The sequence below is a fragment of the Labeo rohita genome, chromosome 12, assembly GCF_022985175.1.
Source record: "Labeo rohita strain BAU-BD-2019 chromosome 12, IGBB_LRoh.1.0, whole genome shotgun sequence".
Taxonomy (NCBI): domain Eukaryota; kingdom Metazoa; phylum Chordata; class Actinopteri; order Cypriniformes; family Cyprinidae; genus Labeo; species Labeo rohita.
In genome coordinates, this window is record NC_066880.1 from 10,300,880 (window position 1) to 10,321,678 (window position 20,799).

At 36.8% G+C, this 20,799-nt stretch overlaps 1 protein-coding gene across 1 annotated transcript in view; it reads left to right on the plus strand.

Moving 5' to 3' along the window:
* Nucleotides 1-20,232, plus strand: part of grin2cb (glutamate receptor, ionotropic, N-methyl D-aspartate 2Cb) — a 50,232-nt gene extending 30,000 nt beyond the window's left edge. The window contains exons 5-13 of the mRNA XM_051123606.1: nt 1,973-2,184; nt 10,181-10,349; nt 13,189-13,342; nt 13,718-13,843; nt 14,348-14,577; nt 16,057-16,217; nt 16,545-16,732; nt 17,213-17,445; nt 18,652-20,232. Coding sequence (XP_050979563.1) covers nt 1,973-2,184; nt 10,181-10,349; nt 13,189-13,342; nt 13,718-13,843; nt 14,348-14,577; nt 16,057-16,217; nt 16,545-16,732; nt 17,213-17,445; nt 18,652-20,031 — 2,853 coding nt within the window. The 3' untranslated portion in view covers nt 20,032-20,232. The remainder of the gene's footprint in view (nt 1-1,972; nt 2,185-10,180; nt 10,350-13,188; nt 13,343-13,717; nt 13,844-14,347; nt 14,578-16,056; nt 16,218-16,544; nt 16,733-17,212; nt 17,446-18,651) is intronic.
* The last annotated feature ends 567 nt before the right edge of the window (nt 20,233-20,799 follow it).

Here is a 20,799-nt window from a genome sequence, read left to right on the forward strand (position 1 = left end):
GATTTTAGGAGTGTATGTTCTTCTCTCATGTACCTTTGCAAGAGGGTCCCAGGGATGGACAGCAGATTTGTACTTCTTCCCTCTTGGTATTTGGGTGTGACGCATAGGTTCTTGGGAAATTTTAGAAGAGGCAGTTTTGAAACCGGCTCTCCATAGTCTCTTTTAAGCTGAGCTGGACCAGTGGGTTGAGCTCTCTCTGGATAATAGGGCTTTTCCACAGTCTACAAACAGCTCTGTAAAGATTCCCCGTGAGCCTCTGAGCCCTGGGAGATTTACGGCTTTGTGCAACACCTTCATTACTGGAGTAGTATAAATTCTGACCATTATTACAAATTCATTCCAAGTTCAGAGGAAAAATCTAAAAAAAATAAGAGCAATAAAAGAGAATAACATAAGAAAGCTTTGGGATATTTGATAATACATCACGCTGATGGTGCGACAAACGAATAATGTATTGTATTAAACAGAGGATGAAAAATACAACGTGCCTGTGAGGAAGACACCATGAATTGGACTTTGGAACATTTTCCTTTATCACTCCTGTCATGTGCTTGAATGTTTGTTGTGGTTTTGCCTATCAAAAGATCCTTACAAGGCTGAAATGACTAACATTGTGTCTTGGGCCCTATGAAATCCGTTTTATTTTTTCCCAAATTCCATTTTATCTTTTTTCCAAATTCCTTTTTTCCCCGGTTTACATTTTTCTGGATTGCGTTTTTTCCATTTTAATTTTTCCCTGTTTTAATGTTTAAATAAAAAATATAGCACTCAAAACCCATGTCTAATTAATTGAAATTACGAAACTTAAACAATTTAACAGTGCTTTATTAAGTTTACCAAAATTTACATTTTTAAGGTAGTATGAAATAATTTTTTTTATTTTATTTTTATCAAATTCTGTGTTTTCCATTAATTTTCTGGATTCCAGTTTAATGGTTTCATTAATTTTCCTCTGATTAGCTGATTTTTTTTTTTTTTTCAGAAATAATGTGTTGTGTATTTACATTTTACATACTGGTAAATAAATATTTTTTCTGGTAAATATTCCTTTAAAAAATAATGTTTAATAATCATTTAATAATTATCATTAGGTCTACATTAAGTAATATATTTCTGTGACAGTTTCTCCAAGTTAAACTGAACTTTTATTTTGACAGGTTGCTCCTTTAAGTTTCTGTATGACGTATAAAACTGACCTACTTATGATTTATTATTCCGTAATTTGACAACTTAGATATTTGAATTGACTAAACTAAATATTTGATCTTTTAAACTTAAAAGCTGGGTTTGTTACCTAGCTGCCTTAAAATTTTAAGTAGAATCAACTCAAATATCTAAAAAATCTGTCACTTAACTTAATTTTTCAAGTTGACTAAACTTTTTTTTTGAGTTGACTGAACTTAAAATTTTAAGGCAGAGGGGTAACAAATTGTTTTTTAAGTTGACTCATTTATTAAGTTGACTCAACAAATAGTTTTTTATAGTGTAGTTCATACTTTTTCAGCAAGTAATGTACATACATGCATGCATGTACATGCACATGTGTCCACAATAAAAACTACAGAGTTTTGATCATAAACTAGGCATTTAATATCACCCTATTAAGAGATATTTTAGGAGTTATAGTTTTTTGGCCATATAAATATCAGCAGCTTTACCAATTTGTATATTTCTGCTCAGTTTTGGCCTCTGAATGTGTTGATATTCAACAAAGATTTTTTTTTAATATTTTGTGTAAAGGTTCAATAAACTTTTCCATTGAAAAGGTAGTTTTTTCTGACTATTATTTCATATGTCAATGCATATGTCTATTTCATATATCTAAAAATGCTGTTTGCTTTAGGTTTAAGGGATAGAAAATATAATTAGCTCAGTACAAATACAATATAGAAGTCAATGAAGAACACCTTTGCTTTGTTTGCAGTTCGTAAGGTTTAATCCACATTTAAACCTCTTCTGAATCCCTCCACAGGTTGGAAGCTACGAGGGAGGGATTCTTCAGATGCGATACCCTGTATGGCCCCGTTACGGCAGCTTCCTGGAACCCGTGTCCGACAACCGCCACCTGACTGTAGCAACGCTGGAGGAGAGGCCTTTTGTCATCGTGGAGAGTGTCGATCCTGCCACGGGCACTTGTGTACGCAATACTGTGCCGTGTCGCCGGCAATCCAACAGGACTGAAAGGTACATCTGTGAAAGTGACTTCAAAAGGTCAACATCTGTGGCTGTTTACAAAGATATTCCTCAAATGGGCTTGTTTATGAGACCAATATCTAGAAGGCTTCACATTAGATCATCCTCTCTCTGCTGCACATGCAAACGTACTAATTTGACTGCATTGATCCTAAAAACGAATGGTCTCTTATTAAGGGAAGCAATAAAGAGTGTCCACTGGATGGATTGTCCCGGCTACAGTGATAATAGGTACCCATTAATAATTATAAAATAAGCGACAGCAACCTTTTCACTTTCTAGAATGAGTCACCGTACAAACACAAACAAGAAAATCTGAAAGCGAGAAAGTTCTACTAAACTTTAAGTGAAAACATCTAACATTCACTATTATATATTTACCAGCTGTTTCCGATATTAGAAAACAAGAAAAAGCAGAGTCTACTAATTAAAAAGAAAAGTCTAATAAAGCCTACACAAAATTGGCAAACATCCCCATTTAGCAATATGCTGTGAGAGTCACTTAACATATGCAACTTGTTACAGTCCAGCAAGCTTATTACACACTTTATTGGGGTGTTGCATCTGTGAGATTGTAGAGAGTTCAAGATGCAGCTAATTACTTTACTGGAGCATTATTTAAAGGCGTAGTTCACCTTAAAAAAAGAATCTTCTTGCTGGCTTTATACATACACAGTTATTTTGCTCCAAAAATGATGACAAAGCTTGAGAAATGCTATGATCGGATCAAATCAGTTCAGGTAAAAGGGTAATTAAGTAATTTGTCCATGAAAAATATATAAATGAGGAGGTAAAGTCCTCAGATTTGTTTATTTGTTTATTTAGGATCTTTTATTTTTTTTAAATCAGATGTAAATTGATGTCCCAGTCACATTTTCTTGGTTAAAGGAACATTACTTACACTATCAAAAAAAGAAAAAACAAAACAATTCTGTTTAATATTTTTACATTAGCAGTGTCGTCAATATTCTATTTATTAAACGAGTAGTTCACTTCCAGAACAAAAATTTACAGATAATGTACAACCCCGTTGTCATCCAAGATGTTCATGTCTTTCTTTCTTCAGTCGAAAAGAAATTATGATTATTGAGGAAAACATATCAGTAATTATCTCCATATAGTGGACTTCTATGGTTCAATGCAGCTTCAAGCTCCAGCTGAGGAAGGAGGGTCTTTTTTAGCGATACGGTCATTTTCTTAAAAAAAAGTTAAAAATGTATAGACTTTGTCTAGCTCTGCTTGTACTCTCTGCTTGTGCATTCCGGTTCAATACAGTTAGGGTATGTCAAAAAAACCCCTAATTTTCTCCTCCAACTTAAAAATCGTCCTACATCACTCCAGAAGTACAGACTCGGTGTTTACAAAGTGAACGTGCAAAGATGGTCAAACGCCCTTTACAAAAACAGGTAAAAGCGATGTAGGACGATTTTGAAGTTGGAGGAGAAAATAAGATGGGAGTTTCTCGACATACAACTAATGGTCTTGAACGGGACTGCACAGAGGATCCCATGCCAGATGAGTGTTTGAGGTTAAAAAGTATATATATTTTTATTTTGTTTTAGAAAATGATTGATCGTTTTGGTAGATAAGGTCTTTCTTCCTTGGTTGGGATCATTTGGAGCCTTTTGAAGCTGCATTGAAACTGCATTTTGGAAGTTCAAACTCGTGGGCACCATAGAAGTCCACTATATGGAAAATATTCCTGAAATATTTTCCTCTAAAAACATAATTTCTTTACGACTGAAGAAAGAAAGACATGAACATCTTGGATGACCTTGGATGTTTGATTGAATTCTCTTTTCTAACTTTAAGAAAGTTCTTTGTAATAGTTAACTTTTAACTGTTTATTAATTTTTCGGGTCATCAAAGCTTGGTAAATATTGGTCACAGATGCTGGGATTTACTTTAAAATTTCATCCAGCTGATTACTCACTATAAACTCCCTCAGATCATGGTTTCATGCCATTTTAAGTCTTATTTTGACGTAACAACGTGGTTATATATAAGTGTGTGAGTTGCCTTTTTATTAGTCTTTCCATTAAGGCCATTATATTCTTCATTCAAACTGATTTGCAAACTAGAAACGCACACGAAGAGGCAGGATTTATCGCATAAACCAATCACAGCCGATCATAAAAAAAGTCATATCATGTGACTTTACCCCTTTCATTCTTAATTACCCCCCAAACAAAGTCACCGCATGCTTTAGTGGTTCTTTTTAAACTTAATGGGCTCAGGGGAAGTAAAAGGGATGCAGACTCCTGCTGTAGCTTTAGAAACACGTGTGATTTATATGCTTTATGTTGTATTTTGTAATGTCTGTGTTGTTTTTGGATTATGAATTTTTCTCTCATCCAATTTTTTTGAGGAGACACTGCCTCTCTTGCTTCCTCAGAGGAAACACCTCTACATAAATCCTGTTTAGCAGCCATACCTACTTTGTTAATGTGAATTCACCTTAGAGCAAAATCCTGTTAAAAAGTCTGACTCACTAGGATTTTTAGTGTTTCTAAAAATGGAAATGAGACCAAACTTAAGCACCTTGGAGGCTCCCAAACTCAGCTACCAGTGTGCTTGTGAATGCCAGCGAGTCTCATCTTCATTTACCAGAGGGCTTAATGATTTAAACAGAAGCTCAATGGATTGAAGACCCCGAACCTATTATTAGGAATTGTTTTGCTCATTCCAGCAATTAATCCCTCAACCCTTCTTGCCCTGGGCATAAACTTGCAATTTAAAATCTGTGACTCCTTGATCACAGTAATTTGCTTTCCTCTGTCGGTGGATTTCCTAGACGTGAACGGTAAAATAGTGTAATTCCAAAAGTTTTGTCTTTGGCTCCCCCAGGTAAATGAACGCAGGTTCAGTGAATTGTGCAGCTCTGAAGCTAACACATGGTGAGTGAGGAGTGTGTCGTGCCCAGAGAGAGAGAGATGACAGGCTCATTATGACTCCATGCTGAGGGGAGAGAGTGTAAATAAATCATAAAGCAGAGTAATCACCCCTTGGGGAGCGTGTGATGGCTGAGGGGGAAACAATGATCAATAACCATAATGGTGACGTTCTGCTGTGGGCCCATCACACACCTTCATGTTAATTGGCACTGGTGTTCAGGAAGTTCTGGAAAGTGTGACAACTGCTTTTAATTGGACCTGAAGTTACAATAGGCATTTCATGTGTGACTGAATTTATGAGCTTATTATATAATGAGTCCCAATTCTTGTCTACAAATGTGTTTTACACATGCTAATTAGTCATTCATAGAAATGTATACCACTGGATTTGGCAAAAAGTAAGAGTATACCAAAATATGGTTGGCGAGATCAGGGTTTGTTGCCACAAACAGTTACTTTAGGGTTCAGAGTCAAGTCAATTGCACAGACACAGCCAAGATTCAACTATTTAAAGGGATAGTTCACCCAAAAATAAAAATGACCCCTCAATTTACTCACCCTCAAGCCATCCTAGGTGTACACGACTTTTATCTTTTAGATTAATACAATTGGAGTCATATAAAAAAAAAATGTCATGGATCTTCCAAGCTTTATAATGGCAGTTAATGGGTGTTGAGATTTTAAAGTCTAATAAAGTGTATCCATTCATCATAAAAAGTTCTCCACATTGTTCCATGTTCGCCTACATCCTACGCAGGGATTGAAATGAACTTTTTCACTGACCAGCCAATTTGGCTACTAAATTTTTAAGTTACTGGCCATTCATAACTTCTACTAGCCAAAAAAAAAGGAAATACACCAATAGCCTGAGGCTGTCTATACTGGACGTGACAAAGCGACTGTTGCAAATCATTTTATGTCAGTACTAGGAGTATGCGATATTGACAAAAAATGATATCCCAGTATTTTCTGGGATTTTATACGATAGACAATATTTTGTTATTGTACTGATATATACCATGGACAGCTGACTTCTAAAGTTTTTGATATTCTTCATATTCTGTGTGGTCAGTTCACAGCAGTGATCGAAATTATTTTTTTTCCTATGTTTAAATTGATTTTTACCTTTATAAAGCCATTTTTTCTAAAAGTGTGCATCTTCTTTTGAGTCAAATTCTTATAGTTAATCAGTCCATTATAATAATAATACATTTAGGCTGTTACCAAACAAATGAAATCAGTATCAACAGAATTCATCTTTCCAGATTTGAAATTCAGTTGAAGTGGCATTTAGATATGGGCTAATCTATAATTAGGGGTACATTTAGAATTTGACAATGTGAAGAAAAAAACTTTTCCTTTTTCCCAAAAACCCAAACATGACCTTACATATCTGCTTTGAAACAATCTATATTGTATAAAGTGCTACATAAATATGTGCATAAAATACCATCTATGTTGCTTACTCGTGACTGCATGTACAACAGTTAGCGGAAGCTAGAGATTACGGTTTATAAATATTTAAATAAGGATATTTTTCTTAAACAAACGTATTGATTCACTTCAGAAGGCCTTTATTAACCCCCCAAAGTTGTGTGGAGTGCGTTTTATAATGGATGGATGCACTTTATTGGACTTCAAAATCTCAACACCCATTCACTGCCATTATAAAGCTTGGAAGAGACAGTACATTTTTTAATAGAACTCCAATTATATTTGCTTGAAAGAAGAAAGTCATATGCACATAGGGTGGCTTGAGGGTGAGTAAATCATAGGGCATTTCAATTTTGGGTGAACTATCTCTTTAGTTAGTGTGACCTAGGTCTCCCTATATATGGTATACTCTTTCTAAAGTCAGAGCATCCAGTACAGTCAGTGGCATTTATGATGCCACGAATATCAAGGTCAGCAGACTGCTGCACTAATGTGGCGCTGTGTTTGGATATGAAATGCATTAGTCCACTACAACCAGATCGATGTGCTACACCCATTTCTGCAATAGATAGGTCAAGCCAATGTCTCATCCAGCTGCGATGGTTTCAGAATAACTGACTGTACGCCAATGATAACAGAGATCCATATTACTCGATGTACTGTAATTAACTTTGTTTGAAGGAGAAATAATTGATTGGCACTCCCTAGGCACCAAGTGTGTTTGTGTGCCTGTGTCCATTATGCCAGGAAACAGACTGCCGCTCTTTGACACCAACTTTCTCTTCATCTCTGTCCCTTGTGCTTCATGTCTGTGTATGTGTTTGACTGATTAAACAGCTCATCCTCAATTCACAGCCCACTTAACCCAAAGCGCCAGCACCGTTTGCAGGTGGTGAGACAGACTAGAAAAGAGACAGGCTTGTTTATGTTACGTCCAGACCGCTTGCAGAGGGAGACTCTCATCTTTCCAAACACTTCATTTGTCTTTCTTTGTTATGGTTGCTGCCAGTGCCGCACACCCTGCATTGCCGGCCCTCCGCCCCAAGTCCACTCCCCGTACAGCTCATTACGCTGGAGGTCTGGGGGAGGTTAGAGGTGATGTATCATTATTGCTCTCAGAGTTTCTCTGCTGAGTGCCTCCAGCATCTAACGGTTAATGGAGGCCATCGCTTTGTTTCAAGCATTTTATTGTGAATGCTCACAACCAGGACACTGTTTTTACAGATTCTGGGCTACAGGTTTTTAAATTACAGAGGTTTGCAGAGGAGAGCTGTTGTTTATTTGCTTGAGTCGTATCTACTCTTGTGTATGGAAGCTTATTTCAGCCATAAGAATGAATTGTAATTGTGACCTTTTGTCTTACAATTGAAACTTTTTTTAAGATATGAACTTAGTTTTTTTTTAGAAGAGTTTATATCTCACAATTCAGACTTCGAATTCTGCGTGTATAGCTCAGAATTCTGAGATATAAAAACAAAATAGCAAGATATTAACACAATTCTGTTTATATCTTTTAATTCTTTTCTCTGAGATTATTATCTCGCTATTCTAAGTTTGTATCTCACAAATTTGTACTCAACTCAGAATTGTGATGTATAAACGCGGAACTGCATGAGTTTATATTAAAGTTCTGCAAGGAAAAATTCTAAATTGTGAGATATAAATTAAAAAGTGTGGGGGAAAAGTCTGATTTATGAGAGAACCCAGTCATGCAAATCCTTTTTTTAATATTCTGAGTTTATATATCACAATTCAGACTCTTTTCTCACAATTCTGAGATAAAATTGCAATTTTGCACTTCTGAGTTTATATCCATCAGATTTGTACTTAACTCAGAATTGTGACGTATAAACTCAAGACTGCAAGATATGAGTTTGCAATTATGAGTTTATATCAAAGTTCTGGAAGAAAAATTCAGAATTGTGAGAAGTGCGAGGAGAATGTCTGAATTGTGAGATAACGCAATCATGCAATTCCTTTTTTAATACTCGAGTTTATATCTCACAATTCAGACTTGTTTCTAACAATTCTGAGATATAAACTAATAATTGGAAGATAAAACTCACAGTTTATCTCTGATTTCTGAGTTTTTATCTCACAAATTTTTGCTAAACTCAGAATTGAGAAATATAAACCCAGAATTGTGACGTATAAACTCAAAATTGCAAAATATGAACTTCTGAGTTTATATCAAAGTTCTGAAAGGGAGATTTCTGAATTGTGAGATATAAACTAAGAAGTGTGAAGAAAAAGTCTGAATTGTGAGATAACACAATCATGCAATTCCTTTTTTTTAATATTTATTTTATATCAGTTTATATCTCACAATTCAGACAATTCAGACTGCAGAACTCGCAGCTTATGTCGGACTTCTGAGTTTACATTTATCAGATTTGTACTCAACTCAGAATTGCGACGTATAAACTCAAAACTGCAAGATTTTTTTTTTAACTTTTTTTAATATATCTCACAATTCAGACTTTTTTCTCACAATTCTGAGATATAAACTAAGAATTGCAAAATAAAACTCACAGTTTTGACAATCTGTCAGATTTCTACTAAACTCTGAACTGAATTGCGAGATATAAACTTAAAATTGCAATGTATAAACTCAAAACTGCAAGACATCAACTTGCAATTCTGAGTTTATATCTCAAAATTCTGCAAGGAAACATTTTGAATTGTGAGCTATAAAACATTTTTAGGAAAGTCTGAACTATGAGATAAAAAGTCAGAATTAACTTTTTTATTTTTATTTTATAATTCTGACTTTTTCTTGTAAAAATAATTCTGTTTATATCTTGCACTTGTTTTTTTCTTGCAGTTCTGAGTTTATATCACAATTCCTTTGTTTATATATATAAACATATTTTAAATGTATATCACAATTCAGACTTTTTTCTCACAATTCTAAGCTTATATCTCTCAATTTTGAACTGACTCAGAATTGCCAGATATAACCTCAGTTTTGCAAGATATGGACTTGCAGTTCTGAGTTTATATCTCACAGTTTTGCAAGGAAAAATTCAGAATTGTGAGGAAAGGTCTGAATTGTGAGATAAAAAGTCACAATTACTTTTTATTTTTCATTCCATGGTGGAAATAAGCTTCCATAAAAATGTGCTTAAGGTTATGAGTGAACATACTTATGTAGAGTATTTACTGTTTCTCCCAGGTCAGTAAGAGAGAAAAGGTCTACAGATGTACAGTACTAAGATGGCATTTTACCTCTACTGTACATAAAGTCTTCTGATGTTCTTCATATCCTCTTATGGCAGCACAGATCATTTCCTCTTTCCGTATTCGCGTCTGTATTATTCCAGTTATAATTCATTAGCCTTTCTGTCAGTAATCTTTCTTTCTGATGTGTGTCACACCATATGTTTTGACCTAGAACCAAATGCTTTGATCCTCTTCACCAAATGTTTAATGTAAGCATGTGAGATTTAACCTTTTTAACCGTGGTTCCTGCTTGGGTTAAAGGAATAGTCATCTAAAACAAAGAATAGGGTTGCAAGGAACATGGACTGAAGAGTTCAAGCTTAGTAGTAACAAAAGTGGTCTGTATGATTTGTGTTACAATTTCTCACATAAAGCTATCATTTGGCTTCAGAATGCCTGGAGCAATTAATTTTAATTTTTTCTTTTTTTATGTGCAGTGTAACAGGTCACACTGAGCCTTACACCAAACTCTGCTGCAAAGGTTTCTGCATAGACATCCTAAAGAAGCTCTCACGCACCATCAAGTTTTCATACGACCTTTATCTGGTCACCAACGGGAAGCATGGCAAGATGGTCCGTGGCGTCTGGAACGGGATGATTGGAGAGGTATGAAATGGCACATTTTCTTTCTCTCTTTCTCACATAAACGCACTCGCACTTCAAACATGTCAACAGTTCAGAGCTCATGGGAAATGAGCTAAATTAACATCTGAGGATATAAAAATAAAACAGTGTACAGCGTGATACGAAAAATAAATCAGCTTCCTATGACAGCGTCAACGCGCTTTTCCTAGCATTACTCACACCCTGTTTTCTTTCCGTGTTTAACAGATCTCCTGAACCCTCCAATTATTGCAGCTAAAGTTGTTAAGAGCATTCATAAAGCATAACTGGCTTTAAAATGCGATCTTGACACACTTCATCCTGTGACCTCCTGCTGCGTGTAGTGTCACTTAATCCGGTGGTTAAGTGTCTTCCACAGCTGCTGATCACTTCATCGGTTCTCATCACCTGCATCTGCTCACATGCTGATGAGTTTAAAGATAGCAAACCCTCGCTCCGCATACAAGGCTTAAATGCTTTTCATGCCGTGAGAGAAATAGCTCATTAAATGAGATAAATAATGATTATATAATAGCTAGATAGTAATTCCGGACTGACGTGAGTGCGATATAAGGAATTTTCGTTTATGAGGCTGATTGCGGGCGACGGCAAAACAAATCTGTCAACACTGATTTGCGATGTTACAAGTTGTGTGATGACGGGGCTAGTGGTTCGTGTCCATTTCTATTCCTTGAAGAAATTGGAATCTGGAAACCAGTGGCTATAATAGCAACAGTCTTAATTGTGATATCCACAAAAATATTTAGTATTATGTCACGTTTATAGTGGGTATGGCTGACATTGATGTACAGGACACCTGTTCAATGCAGAGATGCTCTTCACTGTTATGAGCCAGTATACATATACAGCATACATATACGTATTACTCACTACCATTCAAAAGGTAGTGAGTAGTATTAAAAAGTTTAAAAAGTCTCTTATTCTTACCAAAGCTGCAGTATACAGTAAAAAACAGTAATGTTTGTAAATGCAATTTCATTCTTGTGATGGCAAAAGTGAATTTTAGCTGCAATTATTCCAGATTGACTCCACATGATCCTTCTAATAAAATCATTCTAATATGCTGATTTGGTGCTCATGTAATCTTATTAAAAAAATTGTTTACCCAAAAATGAAAATTCTTTCATTAATTACTCACCCTCATGTTGTTTCAATTTGTGTTGAAAAGATGAACGAAGGTCCTACAGGTTTGGAACGACATGAGGGTGAATGACAGAATTTTCATTTTTAGATGAACTATCCCTTTAATATCAATTATGAAAACAGTTGTGCTGCTTAATACTTTGATCTATAGAAAGGTTAAAAGAACAGTGTTCATTTGAAATATATATATGTATATATATATATATATATATTATAATAATGTAAAAGTCTTTACTGTCACTTTTGATGAGTTTAATATGGAAGTCATTTTTTTGCCACTGAATAAAAAATAAAAAATGTTATTGTAACACATTGCTGTTATAAAATTTAAAAACTTTTCTTCTCTGAACTGCATGATATAAACTTACGATTGTGAGTTATAGTCAGAATTGTGTGAAGAAACTTGCATTTCTGACTTTTTATCTCAGAATTGTGAGATAAAAGCTTACAATTGCAAGTTATAGTCCAATTTTGAAGGGAAAAAAGACTTATATGTTCTCTGAATTGCATGTTTATATCTCGCAATTCTGACTTTATAACTCACAATTATATCATGCAATTCTGAGAAAAAAACGTCACAATTGCAAGATATATATACTCGCATTTGTGAGAAAAAAAGTTGGAATTTTCAAGTTTATTTCTCAGAATTGCGAGTTTATATCTCACCATCTGAGGAAAAAACTCACAATTGCAAGAAAAGAATGCAAAATTGTGAAATAAAAAGTTGCAGTTACCTTTTTTATTTTACTTTTTATTCAGTGGCAGAAATGGGCTTCCATAGTTTAATGCAATTCTAAAGAAAAAAAAAAGTCATAATTGTGAGATATAAACTTATTGAGACAAAGTCAGAAATTCGAGTTTATTTTTCAGAATTGTGAGTTAATGTCTCACAATTTTGACTTTGCAACTCGCAATTGCGAGTTTATATCATGCAATTCTGAGAAAAAATTCAGAATTGCAAGTTTGTTTAATGCAATTCTGAGAAAAAAAGTCACAATTGTGAAATATAAACTCGCATTTGTGAAAAAAAAAAGTTGGAATTTCGAGTTTATTTCTCAGAATTGCGAAACAAACTTGAAACAAAAAAAGAATTGTGAAACAAAAAGTGTATATCGTGCAATTCTGAGAAAAAAATTCAGAATTTTGAGTTTATTTCTCAAAATTGCGAGTTTATGTTTTACAATTCTGACTATAACTCGCAATTGCGAGTATTTATCACGCAATTCGGACTTCTTTTCTCAGAATTGCAAGTTTATATAAAGTCAGAATTATGAGATGTAAACTCACAATTGAGAGAAAAACGTCAGAATTGGCTGCAATGGGCTTCCATGGTTTCATGCATCCGTGCTAAATAAAAGTACAAACAAAACATGTTGGTTTGAATTTTCCACTTACTCCAAATTGGCTAACATACATTACATTGTTTTTACTTGGCTTTAATGCTGCATGGAGACATTCTATACATCCAAATATGTCTACAATATTGTATTTGAAAAGCAGTATCTCAAATGAGTGTTATGTATGAATATAAAGTATGTGTATTTAACCTCAGATGCATGACATCATCATCTGTGGGAGGATCCCGTCTTATGGTTCACAGGGGCCTCCATTATTTCCGGATTTCATATTTGCCACTGATGACTGCCTGAAGTTTTAATTCACTTTCTCCTTGTTCAAGGTCTTCTACAAGCGTGCAGATATGGCAATTGGCTCTCTTACCATCAATGAGGAGCGCTCAGAGATTGTTGACTTTTCAGTGCCGTTCGTGGAGACTGGGATTAGCGTTATGGTGGCCAGAAGCAACGGAACAGTCTCACCTTCTGCCTTCCTGGGTGAGAAGCCATCATTAGCCGTCTATTTCCAAGGCCTCGCTCACATTGAGAGATGCTTGCAGGCAGTGTTAAATATTTCCTGCCAGTGGTGGTTTTAATTAGAATGTGATTAGATTCAAATTTTTAAATAAATTGAAAATAAATCCTAGACAGGAAAAACATTTTGTAATGCATTGTAAACGCTGCACACAAAAGAAAGGCATTTTGACTGTGTTAAACTGCTAATTTGCTCATTAATTATTATGCTAACTGCACAGCATTTACATAACAAACAAAAACAAGTTATGCACAAGATCTTACTCGGTTAATTAGATCATTTTTGTATTTTCAAAAAAGTACTTTTGTGAACCGAAACGTGTCTTTCTCTCTTTACAGAGCCTTACAGTCCAGCCGTGTGGGTTATGATGTTCGTAATGTGCCTGACTGTTGTGGCAGTCACCGTTTTCGTGTTTGAATACTTCAGCCCTGTTGGCTACAACCGGAGCCTTGTCAGTGCCAAAGGTCAGCCTTGGTTTTTCAAACAGTATTCGTTCTATCAGACACAAAGCTCTAAGAGAGGAAGAATAGTTGTGGAAGCAGCCTAATCAATCCACATAAACCGAGCTGACAGGGTGTGTACTTGTCTCCTAGTGTAAAAGGTCATTTTTCGGAGGTTTAATTAACGTTTGTCGCTTTGCTAATTTGACTTTGATTGATTGCTTGGCTTTTCTGTGGCTGTGTGTGAGACACAAGAACCACATTAAGAACTGATGTCAAGGTGGAACTAGAAAAGAAAGTTTGCCCATGTGGACTGATCTGTAACTAATTCAATCGAAAAAGACAGAACATCTGTTATAAAGGACGTACAGATGTGTATTATATAAATCATTCTAATATGCTAATTTGGCGCTCAAGAAACATTTCTTAAAATCATTCTTACTGACCCCAAACTTTTGATTTTATATATATATATTATAATGAAGTGTTATTTTATATATAATATGTATGAATATATCTCTCTTATAGCCCCTGGGGGTCCAACTTTTACCATTGGGAAGTCTGTCTGGCTCCTGTGGGGAATCGTCTTCAACAACTCTGTTCCTATTGAAAACCCCAAAGGCACAACGAGCAAAATTATGGTCCTGGTCTGGGCTTTTTTTGCTGTAATTTTCCTCGCCAGCTACACAGCCAATTTAGCTGCCTTCATGATCCAAGAGCAGTATATTGACACTGTGTCTGGACTTAGTGACAAAAAGGTAAGCGTTATGTAATTGTATATGAGCTATATTCAAAGGAAAGGCCTTGTTATACTTTCAGTATCCAACAAAAATGAAACCTAGTTTTAAAAGTATAGTATATATACTATATAAGTGTATTACTCACTCTCATGTTGTTCCAAACCTGTAAGACCTTCATCTTCAGAACACAAATTAAGGTTATTTTTGATGAAATCCAAGATTTTTCTGACCCTGCAAAGACAACTACCACGTTCAAGGCCCGGAAAGGTAGTAAGGACATTGTTAAAATAGTCCATGTGTTGATCTGTCAGCGTTTTATTCAGGGGCTAGGCAAGTTTTTAATTTGTTCATAAGCCAAGCAGTTTGTTTTTGCCCAAAAATGAAGAAAATTTAGCATCAAAACAAAAGCTTGATTGAAATATCAGTAAACTGGCACCTTTCAAAGTGCCCTGTCACTCAAGGATGATCTCAGGATAACTAACATTTTTGTTCACTGTTTTTCAAAATGCTATAAGCAGTGTTGCCAAGTCTGTGGTTTTTCAGCGTAATTGGGCTACACTCTATAAATGACACTCTACAATAAAGGTGCTTTAAAAGATTCTTCACAGCAATGCCATAAAAGAATGATTTTTGGTTCCACAAAGAACCATTTAGTCAAAGGTTCTTTAAAGAACCATCTCTCCTTTTTTGCTGTTTTTGCATTTGTTTTGATAGGACAGTGGAGATGTGACAGGAAGCAAGTGGGAGAGAGAAAGAAGGGGGATGGGATCGGGAAAGGTCCACGAGGTGGGATTCGAACTCGGGTCACCCAAAGCGCAATTGTGCAATATGTCAGCGCACTGGCCACTGGCTATCGGCGCCGACTCTTTCTTAACTTGTTATAATCTGAAAAACCTTCTTTTGCCACAAAGAACCTTTTGTGAAACAGAAGGTTCTTTATGGAACCATTTAGACAAAAAAAGGTTTTTCTATGGCATCGTAAAGCACCTTTATTTTTAAGAGCGTACTTTAACATGACATGTTTTTCATGTCTGTGGGTTGAAGAAACCCAAAAAACATGATATTTAGCCTCTGGAATGCGAATTTTACCAGGGGACCCCCACCAAACTCAACTTGGCTAGTTTTGAGTAGCAATTGGGTGGGTTTTATTGTAAAAACCTGGCAACCCTGACTGTAAGTAACAGAAATCCATAAAATTATGCAACTAAGAAATGAACAGGACTATTGCAGTATTAATAGTCACTCAGAGCAAATTACTTCATCCCTTGTTCAGTCCAGTATGCATAAACTATTGCCAACAGTCCAAATGCATAAATCAGTATAGAGAAAAATAGAAAAGCACTACTTTTAATATCCTTTTCCAAGGTCACTGCCACCCGGGCAGTAGGTGATTCTGTGTAAAGTCCATGTAATCTGTGTTGATCTACACTATTAAGGTTAAGCCGCAACCTGCCTCGGCTAAACAATTGAACTGCCATCTATTCCTTTTTGTTTCAGTTTCAAAAACCCCAGGAACATTATCCTCCTTTTCGCTTTGGGACGGTCCCAAACGGCAGCACAGAGAGGAACATTCGAAGCAATTACCCTGACATGCACACCCACATGATAAAATACAACCAGAAGGGAGTGGAAGAAGCTCTCAACAGCCTTAAAACAGGGTGGGCTTCAGCAATAACACTTTATGTGTGTGTGGTTGTGTGGAAGAGCTGGTATTACCATAGCACATGTCCAACAACATGTTTGGTTAATAGTCCGTAATGAGATTTATTCCATTGGTCATTATATGCATCATTTAGAAGCAATTTACTTAGATATTTTCACAGATCTAAGGGTCAGTGGGAAACAGCCAAGCATAAATAATGTATCGCTCACCATTTGTCAAGGAAAAGAGGGGTATAAATTAACAAGCGCTAATTATTTACTTGACATAATTACGTGTAATTATTAAGCCATTTGCCTTGGGCTCATTTATGTCCTCTGTGTAGGAAGTTGGACGCCTTCATATATGATGCAGCAGTACTTAATTATATGGCTGGCAAGGATGAGGGCTGCAAGCTGGTCACCATTGGTAGTGGGAAGGTGTTTGCTACCACAGGCTACGGCATTGCTCTGCAGAAGGACTCCCGCTGGAAGCGCCCCATAGACCTGGCTCTCCTCCAGTTCCTGGGAGATGGTAAATTGCACTTGGGGGACCGGAACTAGTCCACACTTAATATCCTCTTCCCCAGCATGGAAGCTATCACATTCCCATCTTACTGTAAAAACTCAATGTGCTGAGAATTGAGAGGTTGCGTATAAAATGACAATGCACGCTACAGGCATAAGGAAGCCTCCGCTGAACAGTAGAAACTGACTCTGTTTTAAATCCTAGTGCCTTGCTGCTTTTATTTATATATTTTTTTCACATTTGACACAATGTATTCTTGAATGGATATTACCCTAAAAGGTCCATGCAATATTGCCCAAACTAGGTAGTTATTTGTTGGAACAGCCTTCTCATTGGAAGCACACATTAATGTCTAGGTAGGCAGCTCACTAGGTTTTGCAGCAGAGCACATACGTGTGTGGTTCTCACTTGTTTCTGTCATAGTTGAGTAGTCTTTGACTGCCACTGTTTCTGGCATTGTTCCTGACCCTGTTTTCTTTCATGCAGGGGACACACAGAGACTGGAGACAGTATGGCTGTCTGGAATATGCCAGAATGAGAAAAACGAGGTCATGAGCTCCAAACTAGACATAGACAACATGGCAGGTGTTTTCTACATGTTGCTCGTGGCCATGGGCCTCAGCCTGCTGGTCTTTGCTTGGGAACATTTACTTTACTGGAAACTGAGGCACTCTGTCCACAAGTCTGATCATTTAGACTTCCTGCTGGCCATTAGTAGGGTAAGACAGCATTGCTAATTTTTTTTGGATTCAGACAATGCAATGATAATTAGGGCTGGGTATCAATGAAGATTCTGACTCCATTCAGATCCAGTTTTTATTCGGGTTGATTTTAGTTAATTTGAGTATATTTCATTAAAAGAAAAAGACATTTTTATTCAACAAGGATGCATTAAATACATCAAAAGAGGCAATAAAGACATTTCTTGAACTTTCTTTTTGTCAAAGATTGATAATAATAATAATAAATGTTTTTTTGAATTTGAATATATTATGATAGAAAGAAATACTCTCTCTGAAAATTGTGTAGGGCAGTGTTTCAGATTAATTCAAACTCATCTTTTTGAGCTACTCATTAAAAGACTTATCAGAGTCATTTGTTTTAAAGGGAGGATGAAAAAAAAAAAAAAAAATTCACCCAAAAATGAAAATTCAGGCAATAATTATTTACCCTCATGTCGTTCCAAACCCATAAGACCTTTGTTCATGTTTGGAATATAAATTAAGATATTTTTGGTGAAACTCAAGAGCTTTCTGACCATGCATAGACAGCAGTGCAAATACTGTTAAAATAGTCCATGTGACATCAGTGAACTAAAAGAATACCTTTGTGCACAAAGAAAACCAAAAATAATGACCTTAGTCAACGATTTCTTCTCTTCCGTGTCAATCAACACACATTCACAACAGTACGACGTGTGTGTGTGGTGCTGCTGACGCAGGAGCCAACATAGTCTCGTGAATGCGCGAAAGAGAAGAAATTGTTGAGTAAAGTCATTATATAGGGTCAGAAAGCTCTCAGATTTCATCAGAAAGATCTTACTTTGTGTTCTGAAGATGAACGAAGGTCTTACAGTTTGGAACGACATGAGGGTGAGTAATTAATGACAGAATTTTCTTTTTTGGGTGAACTATTCCTTTCAGAATTGGACTACACTGGCATTTTACACTGGTAAAATATTTTTACCCGGCCCTAATGCATAATGCATGTCTGTTGCATTTAACCTACTTGTTATGCTTAGGTAAATTAAGTTCAAATAAAAACCTCTATACGCACAATATTCTAGTGAAAATCATCAAATAATTCACCATTAGGAAGCACATTAAACTTTGAGTGATCTATGTATTATCATTATAATGGAGAAACATTGTCTGTAGGAATCTACAATCACTGTTCATTGGACCTTGCAATGCTTTACATTTCAGGGCATATACAGCTGCTTCAACGGTGTTGAAGACATTGGCAGATCTACCAGCATACAGAATCCAGATATCACGGCCAATTACGCCCAGGCCAACATGCTGAAAATGCTGCAGACAGCCAAGGACATTGTCTCCTCAGCCAAAGTGGAAAACTCATTGGATAACGCCACCAAAACCATTGAGAACTGGAGCAGACACAGCGGCAGCCTGCCAGCACGTATCCCACTGGTCACCACGACTGAAAAAGTTCCTGGTCACTTCTCTTACATTACCAATGTCACAGAGAACCACATACCTCACATGCAGCGTTCCATAACTCCACCTTTCACACAACACACCAAAACCACAAGCCCACCACCACCAATGATAAACCACAGAGTTTTAACACGGCCTACTCCTCTTCGCTACACGCTTCCCGCCAGGACCAGAGGTTTTTATGATGGAATGCTTCCTGTATCAAGTCTGAGCACACCTCATCTAGCCATGCATGATCCTCCATCCGACATGGCACGTCCTGGATCTTCCTTTGTTCCGTATAGAGACATCTACACTGAACACCACAAACCTTGCCACAGTGATTTCTCAGACGCGGTCAGGCGGAAAAAACGACCTCAGAATCTTATGGTGGAGTCTATGGATTTGAGAGGACTTCATGATTATAAAGACCAATCTATGTGTCATAATGAAGCAAACAGCTTTGCTGAAAACCACCTGTCGTCATCTTTCAGCGAAAATCCTTTTGTAGCAGAAACAGCTTGTAATTCCTGCATCAAAACGTATTTCGACCCTGCATTCGATGACATACCTCTAATAGGGAAAAGAAAGCTTCATCGCAGACCTTCGTTCCTCAAAGCCACTTGGGGTCCCGACAGAGTACGATTTCCAGGTGACAGACCCACCGCCGCAGCCCCCCCACAAGTAACTATACCAGACCTGTTCCCATGCGTGGACGTTCATGGACGGGTGAGGAACACCCTGTGTTATGCCCAACCGATGGATCACAACTACCTTCACGCCTTCCGGCGAAACAACAGGAAAAGTCAGAAGCTCAGACACAGCCAGTCCACAAGGCTTCCGTCTTACAAGGAGGCGATTTTCCACAACGTGGCAGCTGTCAGAAGGGCGTCCAGCTTGGTACATAGACCCTACTCCTATCCAGAGCTGCCGGTCTACCAGAGCCCACTGTCATATGGACCTGCCGAATTATGCAACATCTTCCCCTGCATGGGACATCCCAGTGACAGTGTATATGGAGGGTATAGAGCACCCACACACCTACAGGATGACCATCTAGTGTCTGTTCCAGGCAGCAGGGTGGTTCATAGCAGTCCTATTGTGCCCATGACATGGGGCAGAATTTCAAGTCTGGAATCAGAGGTGTGAACTTGTCTTTCCATGTGCCAATTACGAACTATTTGGCCAATGAGCTTCTACTGACCAATAAAATGACTTCGCCTTTAAAGGAGAAGTTCACTTCCAGAGCAAAAATTTACAGATAATTTACTCACCCCCTTGTCATCTAAGATGTTAATGTCTTTCTTTCTTGAGTCATAAAGAAATTATGTTTCTGGAGGAAAACATTTCAGGAATGTTCTCCATATAGTGGACTTCTATGGTGCCCACGAGTCTGAAGTTCAAAAATAGTTTAAATACAGCTTCAAAGGGCTCTAAACAATCCCAGACGAGGAAGAAGGGCTATCTAGCGAAACGTTTGATTGTTTTCTGAAACAGTGTACTATTTGTATGCTTTTTAACCTCAAATGCTTGTCTTGTCTAGCTCTGCGATGTGCCTGCGTAGTCTGTGTAATCCGGGTCAATGCAGTTAGGGTAGGTCGAAAATTACATCTCATTTTCTCTTCCAACTTCAAAGAAGATCAAATACCCTTTGCAAAATAAGATTAAAAAGTGATGTAAGACGATGAAGTTGGAGGAGAAAATGAGATGGGAGTTTTTTGACCTACCCTAACTGTATTGACCCGGATTACACAGACTACACATGCACATCGCCGAGCTAGACGAGTATTTGAGGTTAAAAAGCATGTACATTTTTTTTAGAAAATAACCGATTGTTATAAGACCCTTCTTTCTCAGCTGGGATCATTTAGAGCCCTTCGAACCTGCATTTAAACTGCATTTTGGATGTTCAAATTT